Here is a 26,510-nt window from a genome sequence, read left to right on the forward strand (position 1 = left end):
CCTGCATCAGCAACTACTTCCAGGCTGTCTGACTACAGTGACTAGCCCTGCTGCATGTGATAAACAATCTAATTTACAAAGGAAGGTAATGCCAGGGGTCTGCTGTGTGGGATATCATGTGCATTACTCCATCAAAGAGGGGCTGACACTACATAATGGGACTTATAGGAGATATGATGGCCCCCTTATTACTAGAAGCAGGAGGTCTAGTCAGTGGGATGGTAGAAGGAATGGTAGAATTCTACAAGACAGGTATAGAATTGCCCTGTAGCACCAGGAGTGGGGGAGGTAATGGCAGCTGGAGTCCATGCAGATGTCCTTCTCTGCCACAGCCATCAGCAGGACTGTTCTGTAGGCATGATAGTAATGCTGTATTCTCTCCCTATCTAGGGGATTGGCAGATTTTCATGGTAGCTGTTGCGGGCATCCTTGAGGAGTTATCGGGCAGGTTGACCAAGGGTTCTGGTGTTGACTTCATCTCCTGCCTCCCCGGAATCAATAAGTGCCAGCCACTGATACCTCTGCCCGTATATATACACCAGTCATCAGACGGGGTAATTCTAGGTAGGGGAGTACTAAGATAACGAACTCATCCGATCAAGGTCTTATTCAGACATTCATTTTTGTCATCCACATGCTGTCCTATTCTATTGGATACATCCCTTTTTTTTCTTGCGGACCAGGGGTCTACATAAAAAGAGGAGAAATATGCCTTACGCTAGTCCCGTTTACAGTCTAGGGCCCCATTCACACAGGATTTACAGTCTAGGGCCTCATTTACACAGGATTTACAGTCTAGGGCCTCATTTACACGGGATATACAGTCTAGGGCCTCATTCACACGGGATTTACAGTCTAGGGCCTCATTCACATGGGATTTACAGTCTAGGGCCTCATTTACACGGGATTTACAGTCTAGGGCCTCATTCACATGGGATTTACAGTCTAGGGCCTCATTAATAATAATAATAATAATCTTTATTTTTATATAGCGCTAACATATTCCGCAGCGCTTTACGTTTTTTGCACACATTATCATCACTGTCCCCGATGGGGCTCACAATCTAAATTCCCTATCAGTATGTCTTTGGAATGTGGGAGGAAACCGGAGTGCCCGGAGGAAACCCACGCAAACACGGAGAGAACATACAAACTCTTTGCAGATGTTGTCCTTGGTGGGGTTCGAACCCAGGACTCCAGCGCTGCAAGGCTGCAGTGCTAACCACTGCGCCACCGTGCCGCCCTCATTTACACGGGATTTACAGTCTAGGGCCTCATTTACACAGGATATACAGTCTAGGGCCTCATTCACACGGGGTGGACAGTCTAGGGCCTCATTCACACGGGATGTACAGTCTAGGGCCTCATTCACGGGATGTACAGTCTAGGGCCTCATTCACATGGGATTTACAGTCTAGGGCCTCATTCACACGGGATGTACAGTCTAGGGCCTCATTCACACGGGATGTACAATCTAGGGCCTCATTCACACGAGATTTACAGTCTAGGGCCTCATTCACACGGGATGTACAGTCTAGGGCCTCATTCACACGGGATTTACAGTCTAGGGCCTCATTCACACGGGATTTACAGTCTAGGGCCTCATTCACACGGGATTTACAGTCTAGGCCCTCATTCACACGGGATGTACAGTCTAGGGCCTCATTCACACGGGTTGTACAGTCTAGGGCCTCATTCACACGTGATTTACAGTCTAGGGCCTCATTCACACGTGATTTACAGTCTAGGGCCTCATTCACACGGGATTTACAGTCTAGGGCCTCATTCACACGGGATTTACAGTCTAGGGCCTCATTCACACGGGATTTACAGTCTAGGGCCTCATTCACACGGGATGTACAGTCTAGGGCCTCATTCACACGGGATTTACAGTCTAGGGCCTCATTCACACGGGATGTACAGTCTAGGGCCTCATTCACACGGGATGTACAGTCTAGGGCCTCATTCACACGGGATGTACAGTCTAGGGCCTCATTCACACGGGATGTACAGTCTAGGGCCTCATTCACACGGGATGTACAGTCTAGGGCCTCATTCACACGGGATGCACAGTCTAGGGCCTCATTCACACGGGATGCACAGTCTAGGGCCTCAGTCACACGGGATGCACAGTCTAGGGCCTCAGTCACACGGGATGCACAGTCTAGGGCCTCAGTCACACGGGATGTACAGTCTAGGGCCTCATTCACACGGGATGTACAGTCTAGGGCCTCATTCACACGGGATGTACAGTCTAGGGCCTCATTCACACGGGATGTACAGTCTAGGGCCTCATTCACACGGGATGTACAGTCTAGGGCCTCATTCACACGGGATGTACAGTCTAGGGCCTCATTCACACGGGATGTACAGTCTAGGGCCTCATTCACACGGGATGTACAGTCTACGGCCTCATTCACACGGGATGTACAGTCTACGGCCTCATTCACACGGGATGTACAGTCTAGGGCCTCATTCACACGGGATGTACAGTCTAGGGCCTCATTCACACGGGATGTACAGTCTAGGGCCTCATTCACACGGGATGTACAGTCTAGGGCCTCATTCACACGGGATGTACAGTCTAGGGCCTCATTCACACGGGATGTACAGTCTAGGGCCTCATTCACACGGGATGTACAGTCTAGGGCCTCATTCACACGGGATGTACAGTCTAGGGCCTCATTCACACGGGATGTACAGTCTAGGGCCTCATTCACACGGGATGTACAGTCTAGGGCCTCATTCACACGGGATGTACAGTCTAGGGCCTCAGTCACACGGGATGTACAGTCTAGGGCCTCAGTCACACGGGATGTACAGTCTAGGGCCTCAGTCACACGGGATGTACAGTCTAGGGCCTCATTCACACGGGATGTACAGTCTAGGGCCTCATTCACACGGGATGTACAGTCTAGGGCCTCATTCACATGGGATGTACAGTCTAGGGCCTCAGTCACATGGGATGTACAGTCTAGGGCCTCAGTCACATGGGATGTACAGTCTAGGGCCTCATTCACACGGGATGTACAGTCTAGGGCCTCATTCACACGGGATGTACAGTCTAGGGCCTCATTCACACGGGATGTACAGTCTAGGGCCTCATTCACACGGGATGTACAGTCTAGGGCCTCATTCACACGGGATGTACAGTCTAGGGCCTCATTCACACGGGATGTACAGTCTAGGGCCTCATTCACACGGGATGTACAGTCTACGGCCTCATTCACACGGGATGTACAGTCTACGGCCTCATTCACACGGGATGTACAGTCTAGGGCCTCATTCACACGGGATGTACAGTCTAGGGCCTCATTCACACGGGATGTACAGTCTAGGGCCTCATTCACACGGGATGTACAGTCTAGGGCCTCATTCACACGGGATGTACAGTCTAGGGCCTCATTCACACGGGATGTACAGTCTAGGGCCTCATTCACACGGGATGTACAGTCTAGGGCCTCATTCACACGGGATGTACAGTCTAGGGCCTCATTCACACGGGATGTACAGTCTAGGGCCTCATTCACACGGGATGTACAGTCTAGGGCCTCATTCACACGGGATGTACAGTCTAGGGCCTCATTCACACGGGATGTACAGTCTAGGGCCTCAGTCACACGGGATGTACAGTCTAGGGCCTCAGTCACACGGGATGTACAGTCTAGGGCCTCAGTCACACGGGATGTACAGTCTAGGGCCTCATTCACACGGGATGTACAGTCTAGGGCCTCATTCACACGGGATGTACAGTCTAGGGCCTCATTCACACGGGATGTACAGTCTAGGGCCTCAGTCACATGGGATGTACAGTCTAGGGCCTCAGTCACATGGGATGTACAGTCTAGGGCCTCATTCACATGGGATGTACAGTCTAGGGCATCATTCACATGGGATGTACAGTCTAGGGCATCATTCACATGGGATGTACAGTCTAGGGCCTCATTCACATGGGATGTACAGTCTAGGGCCTCATTTACACGGGTTGTACAGTCTAGGGCCTCATTCACACGTGATTTACAGTCTAGGGCCTCATTCACACGTGATTTACAGTCTAGGGCCTCATTCACACGTGATTTACAGTCTAGGGCCTCATTCACACGGGATTTACAGTCTAGGGCCTCATTCACACGGGATTTACAGTCTAGGGCCTCATTCACACGGGATGTACAGTCTAGGGCCTCATTCACACGGGATTTACAGTCTAGGGCCTCATTCACACGGGATGTACAGTCTAGGGCCTCATTCACACGGGATGTACAGTCTAGGGCCTCATTCACACGGGATGTACAGTCTAGGGCCTCATTCACACGGGATGTACAGTCTAGGGCCTCATTCACACGGGATGTACAGTCTAGGGCCTCAGTCACACGGGATGTACAGTCTAGGGCCTCATTCACACGGGATGTACAGTCTAGGGCCTCATTCACACGGGATGTACAGTCTAGGGCCTCAGTCACACGGGATGTACAGTCTAGGGCCTCAGTCACACGGGATGTACAGTCTAGGGCCTCATTCACACGGGATGTACAGTCTAGGGCCTCATTCACATGGGATGTACAGTCTAGGGCCTCATTCACATGGGATGTACAGTCTAGGGCCTCATTCACATGGGATGTACAGTCTAGGGCCTCAGTCACATGGGATGTACAGTCTAGGGCCTCAGTCACATGGGATGTACAGTCTAGGGCCTCATTCACATGGGATGTACAGTCTAGGGCATCATTCACATGGGATGTACAGTCTAGGGCCTCATTCACATGGGATGTACAGTCTAGGGCCTCATTCACATGGGATGTACAGTCTAGGGCCTCATTCACATGGGATGTACAGTCTAGGGCCTCATTCACATGGGATGTACAGTCTAGGGCCTCATTCACATGGGATGTACAGTCTAGGGCCTCATTCACATGGGATGTACAGTCTAGGGCCTCATTCACATGGGATGTACAGTCTAGGGCCTCATTCACATGGGATGTACAGTCTAGGGCCTCAGTCACATGGGATGTACAGTCTAGGGCCTCATTCACATGGGATGTACAGTCTAGGGCCTCATTCACATGGGATGTACAGTCTAGGGCCTCATTCACATGGGATGTACAGTCTAGGGCCTCATTCACATGGGATGTACAGTCTAGGGCCTCATTCACATGGGATGTACAGTCTAGGGCCTCATTCACATGGGATGTACAGTCTAGGGCCTCATTCACATGGGATGTACAGTCTAGGGCCTCAGTCACATGGGATGTACAGTCTAGGGCCTCATTCACATGGGATGTACAGTCTAGGGCCTCATTCACATGGGATGTACAGTCTAGGGCCTCATTCACATGGGATGTACAGTCTAGGGCCTCAGTCACATGGGATGTACAGTCTAGGGCCTCATTCACATGGGATGTACAGTCTAGGGCCTCATTCACATGGGATGTACAGTCTAGGGCCTCATTCACATGGGATGTACAGTCTAGGGCCTCATTCACATGGGATGTACAGTCTAGGGCCTCATTCACATGGGATGTACAGTCTAGGGCCTCATTCACATGGGATGTACAGTCTAGGGCCTCATTCACATGGGATGTACAGTCTAGGGCCTCATTCACATGGGATGTACAGTCTAGGGCCTCATTCACATGGGATGTACAGTCTAGGGCCTCATTCACATGGGATGTACAGTCTAGGGCCTCAGTCACATGGGATGTACAGTCTAGGGCCTCATTCACATGGGATGTACAGTCTAGGGCCTCATTCACATGGGATGTACAGTCCAGGGCCTCATTCACATGGGATGTACAGTCTAGGGCCTCATTCACACAGCAGTTTTTCTCATACAAGTTCTGTTTGTATTTTTCATGGATAACACTGACCCCTATTGTAATCTATGGGTTAGTTTACATGTCCCTGTAGTTTTGTGGGCTGAGTGGTCCACACAAAATGAGAGGCTTGCATGATATTGAGCTGAGTCTCGTTCGTCAATGCAAGTTTATGGATCTGTATTAAGTCGGACGGCACTCGGATGTCATCTGTCTGTTTTTCAGGGACTCTTTATGAGAAGCTTGAGAAACCATCACTTTTTTTTTTTAGTTCAACAAAAAGTGATGCAACCCTAATCAAACTCTGATGATACTGATCAAAAACACTGATAATGGAATTTGCAGATAATCTGCACTACGGGTGTCCTATGTAATAGATCCGAGTCCAGATAACGTATTTGCGGCTTCTATTTATTCAGTTATTCAGTCAACGCGTTTCAAAGTGCTCCAGACTTCATCAGGACAAGAAAACCATAGTTTACAACACAATGTAATTACATTTATAGTGATGAAGGTTAAAATGTTGGCACCAAATAGTCACATGATGAGTTAAGGTTCATCACTGTGCATCAGGAAACACATATACACACCGCCAAAAGCACTGAAGGCAGTTTCTAAAGCGTCTCCTCTCAAAAAAACAATCCTTAAAAAACATTTGTGGCTTCTGTGTGCTGACCAATATTTTTTCACGGACCCATAGACTTGCATTGTTGCGATTGATCCGAGACATAAATCAAAATCAGACAAGTCTCCATGATTGTGTGCAAAAATACAAAGACATGTCACAACTAGTGATGAGCGAACGTGCTCAGGTAAGGCGTTATCCTAGCATGCTTTTGTGCTAATCGAGTGACTTCATTGTTCTCGAATATTATGTCCGAGTCCCCGCGCCTGCATGCCTGGCGTCTGTTGGACAGCTGCAACACATGCAGGGATTGTCTATTTGTGTTATGGCTGTCAAACAGACGCGAGACATTAAGCCTCGACACATTTTTCGATTACGCCAAAGATACTCTATTAGCACCTGAGCATGCTCAGATAACACCTTATCCAAGCATGTTCGCTCATCACTAGTCACTCACAACCCCATAGTTTTATAAAACCAGGAAAACTCCTTTAATGTGCCCATCATTTTTCCCGGGGAAAAATAGCTGTTCATTTGCTGCCATATTTCTTTCTAAGGAAATTATGGAACCCATGATGGAAGCTTAGGCTACTTTCACACTGGCGTTTTTTGCCAGACGTCGCAATGCGTCATTTATGGCAAAAAACGCATCCTGCAAAGTTGTTTGCAGGATGCATTTTTGCCCCATAGATTAACATTGGTGACGCATTGCGACGCTTTGCCACACGTCGCATCCGTCGTGCGACGGTTGCGCCGTGTTGTGGCGGACCGCCGGGAGCAAAAAACTTTAAATGTAACGTTTTTTGCTCCTGACGGACCGCTTTTTCCGACAGCGCATGCGCGGCCGGAACTCCGCCCCAACCTCCCCGCACCTCACAATGGGGCAGCGGATGCGCCGGAGAAATGCATCCGCTGCACCCGTTGTGCAGTGCATCAAACGCTATCGTCGGAATCTCTGCCCGACGCATTGCGACGGGCCGAATCCGACGCTAGTGTGAAAGTAGCCTTAGACATGTATTAGAAAAGCAGGGACTGGAGGAAAATTTCTGGAGGAAAATTTCAGGCATTAGTCACATCACAGCTTGACATGAATTGTATGATCTGTGGCGTTATGCCCCAACCTTGCCTAATTGGTGACGTGGAAGCGCCAAAGATCGCAGTTTTTCTGCAACCATGAGTTGTGGAAAAATTTTGTGTCTTCTAAAAGTTTTTATGACAGATTTCTGGAAATGGAGACTGTATAGCGTTATTATATATATTTTGTATTTAGGTACTACATGACATGCTTGCTTGCAAAGTATCAGGCACTATAACTTAGGTGTAGGCAGAAATATGCAAGAACGGCAATATAATATTTATGGGGTTTTCCAAGGTAATAATCTGTCCCCATAATGTTTGCTTTGCGGAAATTCCTCCAGTAAAGGGCATAAGTATTACCGCACTATATAGTGACGGTACGTGTGGAGCGTCAGACGCAAGGTCACTTCATCTTCTATTCCTGTAGACACTGGATAGCTGACGAGGCCTTTCCTTGGGTCACAGGAGGATGATCATCTGATGTAATCTTTGCCCGCACTTCAGAGATCGCAAAAAATGGCAAAGGACACATGTGTGGTGACTGAGAGGATCCTCGACCTTGCCTTTGAGATCATCTACCTGCTAACTGGAGAGGTGAGGTCATTTTAGGATAATATAGCATGACATGACTTCTTTTGTTCTCTTTCTGATTTTGGGTCCGAATTATTTTCCATTGTCTTTTTTAAATTTTTTGTGTTTTTGCGCCTTATTCTCTTTTTTTGTGAAGGCACTACATTTATTGCATATGTACTCCAGTGTCCCTCTGAAGTGATTTTATGTATGTCAGTAAATTTTTTTTAGCAATTTTCGCGGCATTTTCAAAAAGATGTGTTTTTATTTTTGACTTGGAAAGAAAAGACCATTTTTGACTTGACACAAAATTCATGAGCCATGCGTACCATTTTGATGAATTTGGCATAATAAACATCAGTAAATGCCACAAGATAAAAAAAAGAAAAGTGACATAAAAGAAGCAAAACGCAAACTATGAATCGGGAACTTTGTGTTTATTCTACATTTGTGGGCAGGGCTGTGGAGTCGGTGTCCATTTTGGTGGCGTTGGTATAAAATGGACCAACTCTGTCTCCTAAAATATATAATAAATTAGGTTCAGTAGTTCAGTGCAGGATGTACTGTGAATTTTTTCAGAAGAATATGGGAAAGTTATGAAATATCCTTTAGATATAGTCAGTTCTATTCCTGATCTAAGGATCTCTGCTTTTAGTTGAGATGAATCTGTGCTGCACTTTATGTACATGCTCAGTAGTGAGGAGGTGCTGTGGACTCGGGGTATGTACATGCTCAGTAGTGGCCAATGCTGTGTGGTCGGGGTATGTACATGCTCAGTAGTGAGGCAGTGCTGTGGGGTTGGGGTATGTACATGCTCAGTAGTGAGGCAGTGCTGTGGGGTCGGGGTATGTACATGCTCAGTAGTGAGACAGTGCTGTAGGGTCGGGGTATGTATGTAGTGAGCTGGCCGGCTGTGACTGTTCTATTATCATTGACATAGAATCTGTGACAGACACTGCCCCCGTGTGGCCAGAAGTTATACCTATGCCGAATGTGATTACAGAGAAACAAACTGTATTGGCAGAACTTTCCCCTGTGATGTCATGTGAACAGGAAGGGGAGGGAAAAAGGGAGCCCGGGAAACTGGTGTGTGCAGAGAGAGGTCGGTGTGTGCTGGCGTCCTCCTGTAGAGGCGATATAGAAGATTGCCTGGATGACCGCTATCTCTTGGAAGCTGACATCCAGATTGTTCCCAGCTCCCACACTGCGGAGCACCCAACGGTGACATCTTCACAGACCCTGGAGCCCATGAACTGTAAGCGGGTCCTCTGTTGAGAGGCCGAACATTCCACCCTTACCTGTCGAACCCCAAGGACTACAGTCTGGACCTGAGGGATGGAGTTTTGTTTAATCCCTGTTGTTTTTCTCTCCGGCCTGCAGTGACAGACAGGCCTGCGACGTGGGAAGATAACCTCTTGGAACAAAGGAACTGGTAACGTGTGGATAGGGAAAGTGAGGGACAGTTTGTTATTACACGTTATCTCTGTGAATAGGCATATTTTGTATTGACTATTATTGTGTTCCGCTGTGTTAAGGAAAATGTATAACAGTAAAGATACGGTTGTTGATGGGGCGTGGCCTAGCAGGCGATGTGAACAGACGTGCAACAGAGCTCTCCCGCTTCATTATCTCTGTATTAACCCCTTAGAGGCGCCGCCGAGCGCAAATCATACTCTCAGGAGTGCACATAGTCTCGGGGAGCGAGGTGTGACCCGAAGGAACGGAATCTTATCTGAGGATGACACGCAGGAGACAGAAGGAGCTGACAGCTGCGGGAAGCTCACAGGCCCAAGATGGCGCTGAGACTGCAGAGGAGGCGGCGAGGGCAAGCGCTGCTTATCAGAGGAAGATGGATGTGATTGCTAAGTTGGAGCGATTTGCCAGGTCAGAGGAGGCTGTAAATCTACAGTCAGAGGCTGGAAGTGTGGAGTCTGGAGCAGCTGGTGCCCCCGGAGATCAGCAGGAAGGAGGGGCTCAGCTACAGTGCAGTGGGTCAGACCAGGGATCTCCTACAAGGGCCGCAGGAGCTGTTCTGCCTGCACAGTCTGACATGCCAGAAATGGAGGAGCCGACTCTGAAGGACATATTTTCAGTGGTGATGTACTGTAAGTCTGCCCTGGGGGCTCTAAACCTACGAGCGGATGAATTAAAGGGAGAGATGGTCGCTTTAAACTCTGCTATGCGTAAAGTTGAAAAGAGAGTGGAAGAGGTGGAAGAAAGGGTTGGGAGTGCAGAAGATCGGATTGGTGAATTGTTAAACAGGGAAAAAAAGTATATTCAACGTATTGCTGATCTGGAGTTTAAGACTGATGACCTTGAAAACCGATCCCGCAGGAACAACCTAAGGATTGTGGGGGTCCCAGAAAAGGCGGAAGGGAGCAACCCCACGGCTTATATTGAGGCATGGCTAAAAAACGCTGTGGGTGGAGATGGCCTTACTAAGATGTTTGCCGTTGAAAGAGCGCACCGTGTGCCCACCAGACCCCTCCCCCCCGGCTCGGCCCCAAGAGTTATCTTGGCTAAAATTCTGAACTATCAGGACCGAGACATTTTGTTGAGGAAAGCCAGGAATTGTGATGAGCTGACCATTGATGGTAATCGGGTCTCCCTTTATCCGGATTACTCTGCGGCGGTCCAAAAGCTTCGGATGAAGTTTGGAGAGGTCAAGAGGAGGTTGCGAGACTTAGATGTCCGTTATTCAATGATTTACCCAGCAAAATTAAGGGTGGTGGCTCTGGATCGGGTGCATTTTTTCCAAAATCCAGAGGAGGCGTCACAATGGCTGGATCTCAATACTAAGCATGTCAAAACGGGGCAGACCCGCTGAAACTGATTTAAGTGCTACTGAGGCAATTGTTAACCCTTCACTGTTATGTTTGGTTTGATAGTTAACTGGTACTTATACTGTGACTTTATGGTATATTGATATCATCAGGTTGTGTTCGGCGGCGCAACGAAATTTGCATTTTGGCTATGGTGGGCGGGGGAGCTGAAGGAACGCAGAGTTTTTATCGTTAGGCTGTGAAACAGCGTTCCCAGATCTCAAATTGAGAGGGAGAGTTTATTTTGATATTCTAAGAGTAGAGAGGAGTTGGGTGGGCTTAAAGAGAGGGGAGAGATAGAGAGTTATTTCAGTTGGGAATTGGGGATGGGGGGGGGGAGGAGGGAGGGGGTGGGAGTTGGGGTTGAGACCTTAGGGAGCTTGAACTCATTCATTGTTTCTATAAGCTATAATGGGTGGGGAGGTTAAAATCCTAAGTTGGAATGTTAGGGGCCTTGCAAATGCTACTAAAAGAACAGCTATTTTCCAATATGTACTGAAACAGAGGCCTTCAGTGATATGTCTGCAGGAAACTCACCTAGTGAAGGAAAAGGTTGCTATTCTACAGAAGAGATGGGTGAGAAAGGCGTATCACTCAACGTTCTCAAATTATGCCAGAGGTGTGTCAATTTTGATACACGTTAGTGTTCCGTTTGAAGAGATTGAGGTAACCACCGATAAAGACGGCCAATTTGTGTTTTTAGTATGCAAGATATTTAACAGGTTAATTTGTATTGTGTCAATTTATATTCCACCACCATATTCCAAGAAAAAGATACAGGAGATTCTGGAAATTACGGGTAGGTGGGATGGGGTGCCCCTCCTTATAGTGGGGGATGTGAACAATATATCTAATGATCACTGGGACAAGGGTAGACATGCAGAGTTGAGAAGTGAAGGGAACTCTACTCCTTTTGGAAATTATCTAAGAGAAATAGGATGGATAGATTTGTGGCGGGTGCGTAATCCTAGGACATATGCCTACTCATGTTATTCAGCAACATACGGATCTTTATCTCGCATTGATGTGGCTTTGGGAAATGGGGGGGTGAATAATCTAATACATGAGGTGGAGTATAGGCCTAGAGTAATATCGGACCATAGCCCAGTACTGGTCTCTGTACAAATGACTGGGAAGAGTGGCCTGACGGGGTTGGGATGGAAATTTCACCCCTCCTGGCTACAGTATTTGGATATGGAACAGGTGGGAACTGAACTCGGGGAGTTTTTCAGGATAAATGAAGGGAGTGCGGGGAATCTTGTAGTGTGGGACACCATGAAGGCATACCTGAGAGGAATTTTATTCCGGGACATCTCGAGACATAAAACTAAGTCTAAAATTCAAGACAATGCAGTGATGGAGGAACTGAGGGTGGCGGAAGAGACACTGGCCTCTCAGAATTCAAGAGAAGCACAACTTCGTATGAGGGCGGCTCAGGTAGCGGTCGATGAACTCCATATGCGTAGGGCAGATAGGTTGAGAGCCTTTCAAAAGGAAACATTTTATTCTGAGGGAGAGAAGGTAGGACATTTGCTCTCGGTGGTGGTTTCTGCGCAGCGGGATTCTTCACATGTATACTCCATAAGAACAGAGGAAGGTAAAACGGTTACTCAGGGGGGGGAAATTTTAGACGTTTTTCGGAGATTTTATAGTAAATTATATTCCTCTAGGGTGGATAAAAGTCCTGAGGAAATGAATAGATATCTGAAAGAGGTTGACTTACCCAGACTAGGTAGAGAGGAAAGGGAGTGGATGGATAGACCGCTTGGGGAGGAAGAATTGAAGGCGGCTTTGGCGAATATGGCGGGGGGCAAGGCTCCGGGGACGGACGGTATCCCAGTAGAGGTTTATAAAATTCTTAATGCAGAGTTAATGCCCAAATTGGAGCGAGTGTTCTCTGAGTCGTTGGAGAGGGGAGTGCTGCCCCCATCAATGAGAGAGGCCATCGTGGTGGTTATTCCTAAAGCTGATAAAGATCCTCAACAGCCGGAGTCGTATAGACCAATTTCACTTCTAACGGCTGACATAAAGATTTTGGCGAAGGCCCTGGCGAACAGGCTGACCCAAGTGATCGATAAATTGATTCACCCAGACCAGTCTGGCTTTATGCCCAATAAATCCACGGCAATTAACTTGAGAAGGCTATTTTTAAATATGCAAATTCCTGCAGACAATGCCGGAAAAAGAGTTGTGGTGTCTTTAGATGCCCACAAGGCCTTTGATTGTGTGGAGTGGAGTTACTTGTGGTCGGTACTGGATCGCCTGGGGTTTGGTCCAAAATTCATCTCCTGGGTTAAGTTGCTGTACTCGTTCCCAATGGCAAAAATTAGAGTTAATAATAATTTGTCAGAGAGTTTCCCGCTGTTTAGGGGTACCAGACAGGGGTGTCCGCTGTCCCCGTTGCTCTTCGCTCTGGCCGTGGAGCCGTTAGCGGCTAAAATAAGAGGTGCTCAGGAGGTTAGAGGTTACATCTATGGTAGGAGGGAAGACAAAATTGCATTATATGCTGACGATATTTTGTTGTTCCTGGAGGATTCTGAAAGGTCCCTGTGCAATGCGGTTGCTTTGATTGAGGAGTTTGGTCGGTTTTCGGGTCTCACAATAAACTGGGATAAGTCTTGTATGTTGTTGATTGAGGGGGACAGTATGGGCAGTGGAGAGAGGGCGATAACCACAAAATTAAAGATTGTTCAAAAATTCAAATATTTGGGTATTCAGATTGCTCTTCCTCTAACTACCTTTGAGGAACTGAATTTAAGTCCATTAATGCAGAAAATTCGTACCAAGATTGCGGCATGGAACAAATTACATTTATCGGTGGTTGGTAGGGTGAACCTCTTAAAGATGATTGTAATGCCACAGTTGTTGTACGTGCTACATAACTCTCCCATTTGGATTACACAATGCAGATTCCGTAAGATTAGGTCTTTGTTTGGGGAATTAATATGGGGAGGAAAGAGTCCTAGGTTTAAACAGGAGATACTTCAGAGGGCCAAAACAGAGGGGGGTCTTGCACTTCCTAATCCATGGCTATACTTCTTAGCAGCACAGTGTCAACATCTCAAAGGATGGGGGGAGGAGGCAGGGAGTGTGCAAATACCTAATAGCTTGAGGTTCTTACTACAGGCAGACGTTTTGAGTGACAGTTTGGAGGGAGGACAATTCAAAAAAATGGGTTCACATGGGTGCACTATCAAATTAATTCACAGAGTATGGGAAAAAGTCAAACTCATTAGGGAAGTGAGTGGGTTCACCAGATTCTCGCCTATTTGGGACAACATTTATCTACCGGAATTTAGGCAGAGGGAGGGTTTTCACTTTTGGTCTGCAGCAGGTATTAAATGGCTGGGGCAGCTGATAAGTCAGGGCAGACTTAAAACATTTGAGGAGTTGCAGGAAGAATTTCAGTTGCCACGGTCTGAATTGTTCCAGTATAATCGTATCTCTCATGCTTATCAGGCACAGAATAAAAGGGGAGCCATAGTGGTACAGATTGATCTCATGATCGACTATATCCTTAAGAATAGCTGCACGAAGGGGGCGATTTCAGAAATATATGGGTTTCTACTTTTTTCTTTCCTGGAAAAATATCCCATCCGAGCCAAAGGGAAATGGGAAGCTGAATTGGGAATAATTGACAATGATAGATGGGAGTCGGTCCTAGAATATGTGCCTAAGATATCAATGAGTGAACCAGGCAGGCTATCACAGTTATTCGTAATCCATAGGGCCTATAGAACCCCTGACAGGTTGTTCAAGGCTGGGCTTAGGCAGAACTCGGACTGCCCTCGGTGCTCACAATCCCAGGCGGGGATATTGCATATGATGTGGCAGTGCCCTAGACTGTCCTCCTTCTGGATAGTTGTTTTAAATCGTATTGAACTGGTGTATGGATGTTCTGTCCCTAGGGTTCCACTGACTTGCATATTGGGATATGTGGAGGAAATTGTTACGGACAACATGTTTAAAATAGCTATTGCACGATTGTTATTCATTGCTAGGAAATTGATCGCCAAATTTTGGATTAGAGAGGAACCTCCAACAAGAAGAGACTTTCTTAAGCAAGCGGAGCATATACTTACTTTGGAGAAAAGTATCTACACCAAAAGGAATAAGCTGGACATCTTCCACAAGCTGTGGCAACCGTGGATGGACTTGAATTAGGATGATAAATGAGAATATAGGGAACCTAGTATTCAATGGAAATATAACGGATGTTTATTCAAATGGTTGTATGATGATGGGAAGTGGGGTGGCTCTGGCTGAGGTCTCGGGTTGGGCAGGGTGGGGGGGCTCTGGGTCGGGGGGGAAAAAGTTATCTGTAAATGTTTAATGAAACATTGCCATGAGAAATATTCTGATTGTTTATTCTTTGCGGATAATAAAAATCTATCTGATAAAAAAAAAAAAGATACGGTTGTTAAAATAGAATCTGAGTGTGGAAGTTTTGCTGGGCCAGATCATGGATATACATGGGCGACCTTGCCCTCGGTCACTTCATCTGGCGTAGTCGGCAGGATCTGTGCCCAGCAAGATTCCCACCCAGTGTACAGTCAGAAACCGCCGCCGGTGTCCATTGTAAACCAGGTCAGGAAGTTTGGCGGGCGAAACTACCCCGTACCAGAATGGGCGGAACAAGTGCGGATACTGGGAGAAATGTATAATATTGACCCTAAGACCTTGGCAGAAATGGCGGTACTGACGCTAGAGGGGGAGGCATGGACGACAGTCAGACTGGAGACGGTCAGGGGGCAGCGTACGTTGGAGGATTTGGTGCGGGTGCTGGAAAAGACCTATGGACCTACTACGTACCAGGGAACACTGCGATACCTGTTCTTTAGACGGACACAGCTTGAATGGGAAGACATCCCCCAATATGCAAATGCCCTTCAGGTACTCCTTGAACAAGCCTGTGCAAAAGGGGAACAACTGGCTACTATAGCTCCTTGTGACCTGGTACTGAGAGACCAATTCGTTATAGGGCTGAGAGACCAGTATCTTAACCGTACGCTACAGGACTTGATTCGGATGACGCCGACTCTCCCCTTCGCTGAAGTCAAGCAGGAAGCCATAGAACGTTCTAGGGGACCCGTCATGGATGTGGGGACTCAAAGCGCTGCGTGCAGATCCATATTAGACATTAAACAGCCCAACAGTGACACTGAGGAGCTGAAACAGATGGTAGCAGATTTACAGCAACAGGTGTCACAGTTAACACTAGAACGACAGAGAGACCAGCGGATGCAACCTAGCCGTCCCGCAGGACCGTGTTGGTCATGTGGTGATCCTCGTCATAGGGCGAACCGTTGTTCTCAACGAACAAACCATCAGTTACCACGACGAACGGAATATCAGCTACATCCACGAGCAGAGCCGCCACGCCAGGTCTCACCACAATGGCCGCCGTTAAACTAGACACCCCTGCAGCTGAGGTTCGAGCAGCAGGGGGGATAGAGAATGGGGTGTAGAAAAACAGAGCCAGCAACGGAGTACTCTTGCCTCGAGTAGTCCTACACTTGAAGTTATTCTGGAGGGAGTTGCAGTACAAGGATTGATGGACACTGGGTCGCAAGTGACCACGATCTCTGAACAGTTTTATGAAGAGTACCTCAAACCAAGAACTGCTTGTGATCCAGATACCACCATTAAGATAATTGCGGCTAATAACCTACCCATTCCAGTAACCGGAGTCGCCTGGATGGATACGAAGGCCTGCGGGCAAGACCTAGGGAAATGAGGAATCGTCATTATCAAGGAAGGCTTCGGCTCCGAGACCCCAGTAATAATCGGAATGAATATCTTGAAAGACCTGGATCTTATGCTGTTGACAAGAAAAGGGCCCAAGTACTGGCAGAAGGTTACGAAACATAAACCGACTCGTCTGGCGTTCCAGTGCGTAATCCGGACCGTTGGACTTCAACAGATGGCAAAGGAACAACTACCCCTAGCAGCCATTAAGGTGCCCCGCTGTACCCGGATTACTTTGCCCGCTGAAAAAGAGACAGTCATTTCCCTGCCTCTTAACACCAACCGACAGCTTGAAGGAGTTGAAGTGTTAATCAAGCCGAGGGCTCCAAGTGGGGGTAAGCTAAACCCACTAGTCGCCCGCACCCTAGCCGTCGTGAGGAACGGAATAGTCCCTGTCCGGCTGAACAACACCGCAGACGTAGGTGTAGCCCTTGAAGCTGGCATGCAACTTGCCAGAGTATATGCTCTACCCACAGAAGTGAACCCCATGGGGCCCTTACAATTCACCCCGTCTACAGAAGATGGCTGGACGGTAACTGTCTCAGCCATAAATGCTCAAGCAGATGATGAAGACATTGGGCGAAAATTACTGGAAAAAGTGCAACTGGACCAGTCCCAGTACACCAAACAGGAAGTGTCTCAAGTGGAGAGACTACTGCGAGAACACCAAGACTCCTTTGCAAAGCATGACACCGACTTCGGGTACACCACCAGTATCCAACACGAAATTCCCACGGGCGATACTGCCCCTATTCACGAGAGGTACCGACAAATACCACCTCAACAATACCAGGAGGTGAAAAGCCTCTTAGAATCTATGCTACACGCTGGAGTGGTGCGGGAGAGCCAGAGCCCATGGGCTGGCACCCGTTAGGCGGACAACGAGGACTACCGCCGGAGTGCCCCCGGGACAGTCCTACAGAGACCAATATGTGTGGCCTTTTCCGCAGCCGGGTCCTACAACCTCCACAGCCATCGCCGCCCTAGGGACTGCCAACCTTTAAGCGGGGGGGCCTGTATTGAGCTGGCCGGCTGTGACTGTTCTATTATCATTGACATAGAATCTGTGACAGACACTGCCCCCGTGTGGCCAGAAGTTATACCTATGCCGAATGTGATTACAGAGAAACAAACTGTATTGGCAGAACTTCCCCCTGTGATGTCATGTGAACAGGAAGGGGAGGGAAAAAGGGAGCCCGGGAAACTGGTGTGTGCAGAGAGAGGTCGGTGTGTGCTGGCGTCCTCCTGTAGAGGCGATATAGAAGATTGCCTGGATGACCGCTATCTCTTGGAAGCTGACATCCAGATTGTTCCCAGCTCCCACACTGCGGAGCACCCAACGGTGACATCTTCACAGACCCTGGAGCCCATGAACTGTAAGCGGGTTCTCTGTTGAGAGGCCGAACATTCCACCCTTACCTGTCGAACCCCAAGGACTACAGTCTGGACCTGAGGGACGGAGTTTTGTATAATCCCTGTTGTTTTTCTCTCCGGCTGGAGCGTCCCCCTGCAGTGACAGACAGGCCTGCGACGTGGGAAGATAACCTCTTGGAACAAAGGAACTGGTAATGTGTGGATAGGGAAAGTGAGGGACAGTTTGTTATTACACGTTATCTCTGTGAATAGGCATATTTTGTACTGACTATTATTGTGTTCCGCTGTGTTAAGGAAAATGTTTAACAGTAAAGATACGGTTGTTAAAATAGAATTTGAGTGTGGAAGTATATCCAGATCATGGATATACATGGGCGACCTTGCCCTCGGTCACTTCATCTACATGCTCAGTAGTGAGGCAGTGCTGTGGGGTCGGGGTATGTACATGCTCAGTAGTGAGGCAGAGCTGTGGGGTCGGAGTATGTACATGCTCAGTAGTGAGGCAGAGCTGTGGAGTTGGGATATGTACATGCTCAGTAGTGAGGCGGTGCTGTGGAGTCGGGGTATGTACATGCTCAGTAGTGAGGCGGTGCTGTGGAGTCGGGGTATGTACATGCTCAGTAGTGAGGTGGTGCTGTGGAGTCGGGGTATGTTCATGCTCAGTAATGAGGCAGTGCTGTGGAGTCGGGGTATGTACATGCTCAGTAATGAGGTGGTGGGTGGAGTCGGGGTATGTACATGCTCAGTAATGAGGTGGTGGGTGGAGTCGGGGTATGTACATGCTCAGTAATGAGGCGGTGGGTGGAGTCTGGGTATGTACATGCTCAGTAGTGAGGCAGTGCTGTGGAGACAGGGTATGTTAATGCTCAGTAGTGAGGAGGTGCTGTGGAGTCGGGGTATGTACATGCTCAGTAGTGAGAAGGTGCTGTGGAGTTGGAGTATGTACATGCTCAATAGTGAGAAGGTGCTGTGGAGTCGGAGTATGTACATGCTCAGTAGTGAGGCAATGCTGTGGGGTCGGGGTATGTACATGCTCAGTAGTGAGAAGGTGCTGTGGAGTCGGAGTATGTACATGCTCAGTAGTGAGGTGGAGCTGTGGAGTCGGGGTATGTACATGCTCAGTAATGAGGAGGTGCTGTTGGGTTGGGGTATGTACATGCTCAGTAATGAGGAGGTGCTGTTGGGTCAGGGTATGTGCATGCTCAGTAGTGAGACGGTGCTGTGGAGTCGGGATATGTACATGCTCAGTAGTGAGGCAGTGCTGTGGGGTCGGGGTCCTGAAGGTTGCCATCTTGGAGCCTTTCTACATGTCATTGTCTTGCTTGACAGCAATATTTAAGAGATTAAACTAATGCCAAATTTTTCTTTGGTGCAATTTTGTAACACAAAAAGCACCTGTGCTTAACAGAGCAGGTTCAGTTCCTGAGCCCGCTCCCTATAATGAAAGCACATGTACGGTGGCCAATGTTAAGCAGGATCCTTTCAGAAGAGATTGCCTACTTTAAACTTAGACCAATAAATGTAAAATGCTGGACAATGTCTTTAATACAGGACCATGTAGGTGAGAGATTTTGGAAAATATCATCTGACTTAACCAGGATCTTGTCGCCATTAATAAGAGACATGACTGACTGGAGAGGTAAGGAATTCTAGGAATGTATATAATGATATTTATCAGTGTTTCTCTTCATACACAGGATTACAAAGTGGTGAAGAAGACATCTGGAGAGGTTGTTACATCCTTCAACTCTCCACGCGTTTCCCTAGGATGGCACCGGACCCAGATACCAATCAAGAAGAGGTCTTCACCTAAGTCACTGTTTCATGACAGAAACTATGATCAGAAGATCCTAGATCTCAGCACCAAGATCATTGAGTTGCTGGCTGGAGAGGTGAGGGCTGCCGGCATTAATGGGACATTATACAGTAACACAAGGGCTGATGCGTCTTTCTAATGACTGTATCATTATGTGTCAGGTTCCTATAAGGTGTCAGGATGTCACTGTCCATTTCTCCATGGAGGAGTGGGAGTATATAGAACGACACAACGATCTCTACAAGCAAGCAGTGATGGAGAACATTCAAGTATCACAAGGTGAAATCTGCTCTGTCTGTGACTATAACATTATAATACCTGAGATCTGTTGTATACATAGGTATGGGCTCCTCATGTTCTTCAGATACGTGAAAATATTTGCTTGTAAAACCCACAAACTGTTGTGTGTAAACGCAAACCTTCATTGGTCTGACTGTCAAAACAGCCACTCTAGATTGAGATGCTCTGAATCTGTACCATAACTTACTGCAGTAGCGAAGAATCACCCATACTGTGGCCCTTGTGTCATCATTTCTGATATGCCAAAGTCCCTTTTCTTTTTGTTTTGTGGTATTCACTGACTTTTTTGTGCCAATTTGTTCAAAATGGTGCATAAAGTTTATGACTTTGGCACCAAAAGAAAAATGCTCTTTATTGTTTACTTTAATCGATTTTTTTTTTTCGCAAGAAGTTGACTATATGTCTAAAATGCGCCTAATTAAAAACTCCACCAGAAAGCTTTGGGCAGGAACTGGCGTCACATGTTTAACCACTTCACGACATTGGCCGTACATGTACGGCGCATGTCATGTTCCTCCCTTTGATGCGGACTCCATCGCTGAGCACACATCTTTCCTGGCATATGGCAGCTGTTTTGAACAGCTGACATGTGCCCCTAACATCTGCGGGTGGAATCACGATACACCCGCAGCTGTTAATCCGTTAAATGTTGCTGTCAAACTCCGACAGCGGCATTTAATGTGAGCGCATCACTAATTCCGCCCTTCGGCGCCCATGTCACATGCCCGCAAGTCGCCGATGGGTTGGCATGACATGCATACCTGCTGCCCGATCTACGGGCATTATCAGCTGTCAAGTTCATTTCAAGTTCCCTGTTCTGGAGGTTCTTGTGCAGGATTCCACGCGGGTATTTAGATTTTCTGCAATGGTCACTAGAATAATCTGTTCATATTTTTGATTGCTTTAGCTGTGTAATAATATCACTGGTAACCAGCTCCTCTGGAGGGACCATATAAATCTTTGTAATACTTTTGCTGGCATCGTCGTCAGGTAGACAACTATCGTCAGTAGTCTTGTCAGAGCTTGTATCCAAACCCCCCGCAAAATGGGATTCGGGCGTATGTACCAATGGGGCCATAGGCTTTAATGGTGCTGACGTAGTATTATTTATTATTATAGCGCCATTTATTCCATGTTGCTCTACCTGTGAATGGGGTATACATAATATATAAAATGTATAATAATAACTAAAACAAGTACAATAATCATGAACAATACATGGTACAGAAAAAGAGAGGACCCTGCCTGCGAGAGTTTACAGTCTACAAGGGATGGGTGGGGATACAGTAGGTGAGGGCAGATTTGGTCGTGCATCGGTGGTTACTGCCAGGTTGTAGGCTTGTCGGAAGAGGTAGGTCTTCAGGATCTTTTTTAAGTTTTCCACGGTAGGTGAGAGTCTATGTTGGGGTAAAGAGTTCTGGATTAGGGAGGATGCATGGCAGAGGACTTGTATGCGATTATGGGAAGAGGAAATGAGAGGGAAGTTGAGAAGGAGATCTAGATAAAGACTGGTAAATAGGGTGCACCCCAATGTATCATACAACAATAAGAAAATAATGTAAGTATCAGTATCAGGGTGCTACACCTGTTTCATTGTATCCCCACATGTCTATGTTTTGCCTTGCTTATACATCAGTCAGGGGTGTTCCGCTTTTTATCATGTACTATGCAAACTGCATGTTTTTAGATGGGTTTAATGTTTTTTGTATGTATTGGCACTCAATAAAGTTGTGATATATTTTTGTATTTAATCGGGTCGGGTGTGCACACCATTTTTTTTTTTTAGGAGATCTAGGTCACAGATTTATGTAGGAGACAGGTTGCGGATGGCTTTGTATGTCATGGTTAGGGTTTTGAACTGGAGTCTCTGGGCAATGGGGAGCCAGTGAAGAGATTGGCCGAATTAGTTTGAGTTGTCTCAGGCTGAAGGTGTAGACAGAGAAGAGCAGGGGTCCTAGAACTGAATTTTTGGGGGACACTGACACTGTTGAAGGCCGAGGACCGGTCCAAGAGGAGGAGGACAGAGTAATGTCACTTTCCTTTGACAGTTAGTAGGTCATTGTTGACTTTTAGGGCAGTTTCGGTTGAATGATTCAGTTGGAATTGTAGTGCAGCGGTATCCACACTGTGCAGTGATGAGGCAGTGACCCAGCCAAGTTCAAAGCAAAATGTGTTTTAATGTCCAACTCACAGAAATACACAGCATACAATATCCTCCAGATTACAGCCGGGAAACAAAATAGTCCACATCCAAGACCTGTTGTCGTGGGCGACTGCACCGCCGTGTACGCTGAGGGCTCACTTGGCTCTGTGTTGTCTCACACAGGTGGAGCTCTGCAGGTAAGGAAACGGACTGCCCCACTACCATTCTGTAGTCGATTTAAAAAAAAGCCCAGAGCAGGTTTTCTTAAATCTGCCTTGCACAAATAGCTTGCCCAAGACCAACACTTACTTTTATTTTGCATTGCAATCACAGCTATGTCTGTGACTGCAATGCACTCCCACGGCCTCAATACGCCTCGGTGCGCATCCTGGTGGGGACACATTGCGACCCTCGCATGTGACACCGGTCACTGCCTCACAGAAGCCAAATTGTAACTGGTCAAAGAGGGAGCAGGAGAACAGTTTGGAGGATAGTCCAAGATGGGCATGCTGTTCCAGTAGTTTTGTGGCATAGGAGAAAAATGATAGTTGGACACAGAGGTGAGTAAAGGGAGGGCTATTTGGAGATGGGTGTGGTCGAGGACAGAGAAAGGATTCAGAAGGATCTAGATGAGCTTGAACAATGGTCATTGACTAATAGAATGGTATTTAACATTAACAGAAATAAACACTTGAAATACCGTATTTTTTGGACTATAAGACGTACTTTTTCCCAAAAATTTTTTGGGGGAAAACGGGGGTGCGTCTTATAGTCAGAATATACCGTACTTACAATTAGTGAGGTGGCGGCAGGAGTCAGGCGATTCTTCCTGTGGTCCGACGCTGCAGGGCACTGATCTCACTCCCATCCCGGTGCGGCAGGTCCGGCTGTGCTCGGTGGTGCTTTTGCTGAGATCTCAATCTGCACATGCGCCACCTTCAGCGGCCATAGCATTGAGGCAATGGAAGTGCAGGGGCTCTGGGCTTTCACAAAATGTCGCCGGAGCCCCGCACCACTGAGTACCACTGAACCTGCCCCACCAGTCTGGGTCATATCATCGCCAGACCACCAAACACCCCCTGTGACTCCACTCCACAAGCGCTGCTGATCCTCCCCAGTGTAAGCTGAATTGAGGACTGTAAAATGAACCCCCATTTGACGAATTAATTTTATTCCCCATTTTCCATCTGAAAATTTGGTGTGCGTCTTATGGTCCGATGCTTCTTATAGTCCAAAAAATACGGTAGATATCTCTGTTTGTAATGATTCTATATATGAGTTTCACTTTTTGTATTCAACTGAAATAAATTAACTTTGTGATGATATTCTAATTTAGTGAGAAGCCCTAGTAATTACATAGATTGAAAAAAAAGACAAAGGTCCATCGAGTTCAATCTTTCTCCAGTAGTTATAAATTCTCTGTCACTAGATTATTAATAACACACAATCTAATTTGTTGTGAGCAAAGCATCCAGCCCTTTATTAATGCCGGTATAGTGTCTGACTGTAAAGAACCTTTTCCTATGTAGATGAGGGAATCGCCTCCATATGTAGTGAATGCCCCCTAGTCCTTTTTCTGGTCTTTGGAAGGAATAGGTCCCCTGACAGTGCTTTGTTTTGACCACATGCTTTTATACATATGAATGAGATCTCCTCTGAGACGTCATTTTTCTCAGCTAAACAACCCAGCTTTTCCAATTTCTTAGCAAAAGAAAGGCCTTCCATTCCATGTACTAATCAAGTTACTCGCCATTGAGCGACTAACTTCCCAATAACTTTTTTCAAATATAACTGTCTTGATGCTTTTATCACTTTCTCACCAACCTTTGGTATAGTTCTGCAAGATAGCAAATCATAGTCCTTGTTCACTTGCCTGTTTGTTCATAGCTGTAGTGAGTGAGTAATAATGAGCTGTCTCAATATTAAATGACTTTTTCTTTATAACAGGTTACTCAAATAGTACATGTACAACGGCAGGAACTCATGGACAAGTGCCCACTCGGATGTGTAACAGAGTAAAGAGATTTAAAGAGGATGTTTCAAGACTGAAGAAACCAAGGACTGCAGCAGTAGTATCAAGCAACATGGAGAATCTTAAGAAACCCAACAAGTCATGCCCACATGTAGTCAAAGAACCTGTTCTGCAAAATCTGTCACCTCTTGCTAAAGAAGAACCAGTGTCATGTAATGGAGCTAACCTCAAAGCCCCCCAAATATTCACACCCACAGATCTTACATGTCAATATCCATATCTTCAGATTAAGGAAGAACCCGTCTCTTGCGTTGAAACAAACGTCACAAATCTGGACTTGAATTACATAAAACAAAATGTTCCAGCCCCGCATAACAGATGTTTGGAACAAACCGAGAAAGATGAACCCACAGAAGTCATGAATATTTCGTCTCATACAGTAAAAGACAAAGTTAATGGTGGAAAATTATATGGAAACATGGAGAACACCTTTCTTCAAAGAAACCCAGTTGACCATCCGAGTGCAGAAAATCAGAACCAAAAATTAAAAACGCTAATGTGTCCAAAATGTAATAAACATTTTCCAAACAAGCAACATCTTTCTCTTCATCAAAGAACCCATCTCAGAGAGAAGCCATTTTTGTGTTCTAAATGTGGAAAATCTTTTTCCAAAATCTCACACTACATTAGACACCAGAGTGTCCACATTGGGGTGAAGCCTTACACATGCACAGAGTGTGGGAAGTCCTTCAGTGACCGCTCATACCTCAGCAGACATCAGAGAATGCACTCTAATCTCATATCAAAGCCATTTAAATGTCCAGAATGTGAGATAAGATTTTTGAACCAGTATGAACTGGTGGCCCACTGCAAAATCCACACAGGGAAGAAGCCTTTCGAATGTTCACAGTGTGGCAAACGATTCACTAGAAATTACCATCTTCTCAATCATGAGAAGGTCCACACAGGGGATGTGCCTTTTCTTTGTTCTCAGTGTGGGACTTGTTTTAGAAATCACACTCTCCTTGTGAAACACCAGCAATACCACGCCAAAGAAAAACAGTTTTCCTGTTCAGAATGTGGGAAATCATTTTCCGATCGTTCACACTTTGTCCGTCACTTGAGGATTCACACTGGAGAAAAACCATTTATGTGTTCTGAATGTGGCAGACGTTTTAATGATAAATCCAGTATGTCGAGGCATCACAGACTTCACACAGGGGAGAAACCATATGCTTGTTCCGAATGCGGTCAATCATTCAGATACAGCTCCACTCTTATCAAGCATCAAGAAGTTCACAGTATCAGTAAGCCCTTCAAATGTTCAGAGTGTGACACTTTTTTTATGAGCAATTCTGAACTTCTCATGCATTGCAGTATCCACTCTGGAGGAAAATGATGCACCCGCTACTCGCAAAGCTAGAGGAAGCCATAATTAATCTATGGGATCATGATAGCATAGCTTTTAAGTGAATGATCTATCAGAATTGTAATAAATATGACACATATGTGCTTGTGTGCTATGTATCTCTTGTAGAACCTATGGGTTCAAAGCGCTTTGATTTGTAGAAAAGGGTGATGATCCAATAGAAATTAGGGCAGCTGTTTAGGAGCAAGCAAAGTTTTCGCTATTTTTGATAGAGGTCACAAAATGCAACCCAATGTGTAGAGGGATTATGTTTTTACTTCATGGTAATGGTGCATAACGCATATAGTAGACCCCGGTCCATCAAGACTAGTGATTTTTTGAGCTGGTCTTAATGAAGGAGCATATTGATCTTGATTCACGAAGATGTGCATGCCCCTTAATGAATCAGGAGCATCTGAGAAGGGGGAGTATGATTAATCTCATAAGGCACATCACAGTTTGTCATGAATTAGACGAACTGTGATATCACACCCCAGTTCTGCCGATTTTTGCAGAGCTAGGCAAAGCTGGTGGGAAAAGTCAACATTTGCAAAACTTTTGGTGCAACCCTGTTGTGAGATCTCATCTCTCGAGATCTTGGTCCCGAGATCTCCATCTACGCATGCGCTGCCTCCCGGCGGCCATTTTCCCAAAGTCCACCGCACAGGAAAGCATGGACGAACTGCCGGGGGGCTCTGGCCTTTAACAAAATATCGGCAGAGCCCCCTTACAGCATCGGAGACGCCAGCATCATTACAGTACAGGACCCTCTCCCCCCCTCCCCCCCCCCCGCAGCACAGGACACCTGCACATCCCCTCATCCCAGTCTGCAGCAACACTCCACT

At 46.7% G+C, this 26,510-nt stretch overlaps 1 protein-coding gene across 3 annotated transcripts; it reads left to right on the top strand.

Annotated features, from left to right (window-relative positions):
* On the top strand, window positions 1-25,765 carry LOC138665347 (zinc finger protein ZFP2-like). Of its 3 annotated transcripts, XM_069752744.1 has the most exons (6): window positions 14-85; window positions 391-564; window positions 7,940-8,106; window positions 19,724-19,918; window positions 20,004-20,121; window positions 24,233-25,765. In XM_069752744.1, the coding sequence occupies exons 3-6, from the start codon at window positions 8,029-8,031 to the stop codon at window positions 25,654-25,656; spliced, it is 1,815 nt and encodes a 604-aa protein (XP_069608845.1). In that variant the 5' UTR covers window positions 14-85; window positions 391-564; window positions 7,940-8,028; the 3' UTR covers window positions 25,657-25,765. The 3 variants fall into 3 exon arrangements, with proteins under 3 accessions (XP_069608844.1, XP_069608845.1, XP_069608846.1); XM_069752743.1 differs by lacking the exon at window positions 391-564 and having other exon boundaries at window positions 1-85; XM_069752745.1 differs by lacking the exon at window positions 391-564 and having other exon boundaries at window positions 7,978-8,106.
* The last annotated feature ends 745 nt before the right edge of the window (window positions 25,766-26,510 follow it).

Source organism: Ranitomeya imitator, chromosome 2 (assembly GCF_032444005.1).
Source record: "Ranitomeya imitator isolate aRanImi1 chromosome 2, aRanImi1.pri, whole genome shotgun sequence".
NCBI classification, from domain to species: Eukaryota; Metazoa; Chordata; class Amphibia; order Anura; family Dendrobatidae; genus Ranitomeya; species Ranitomeya imitator.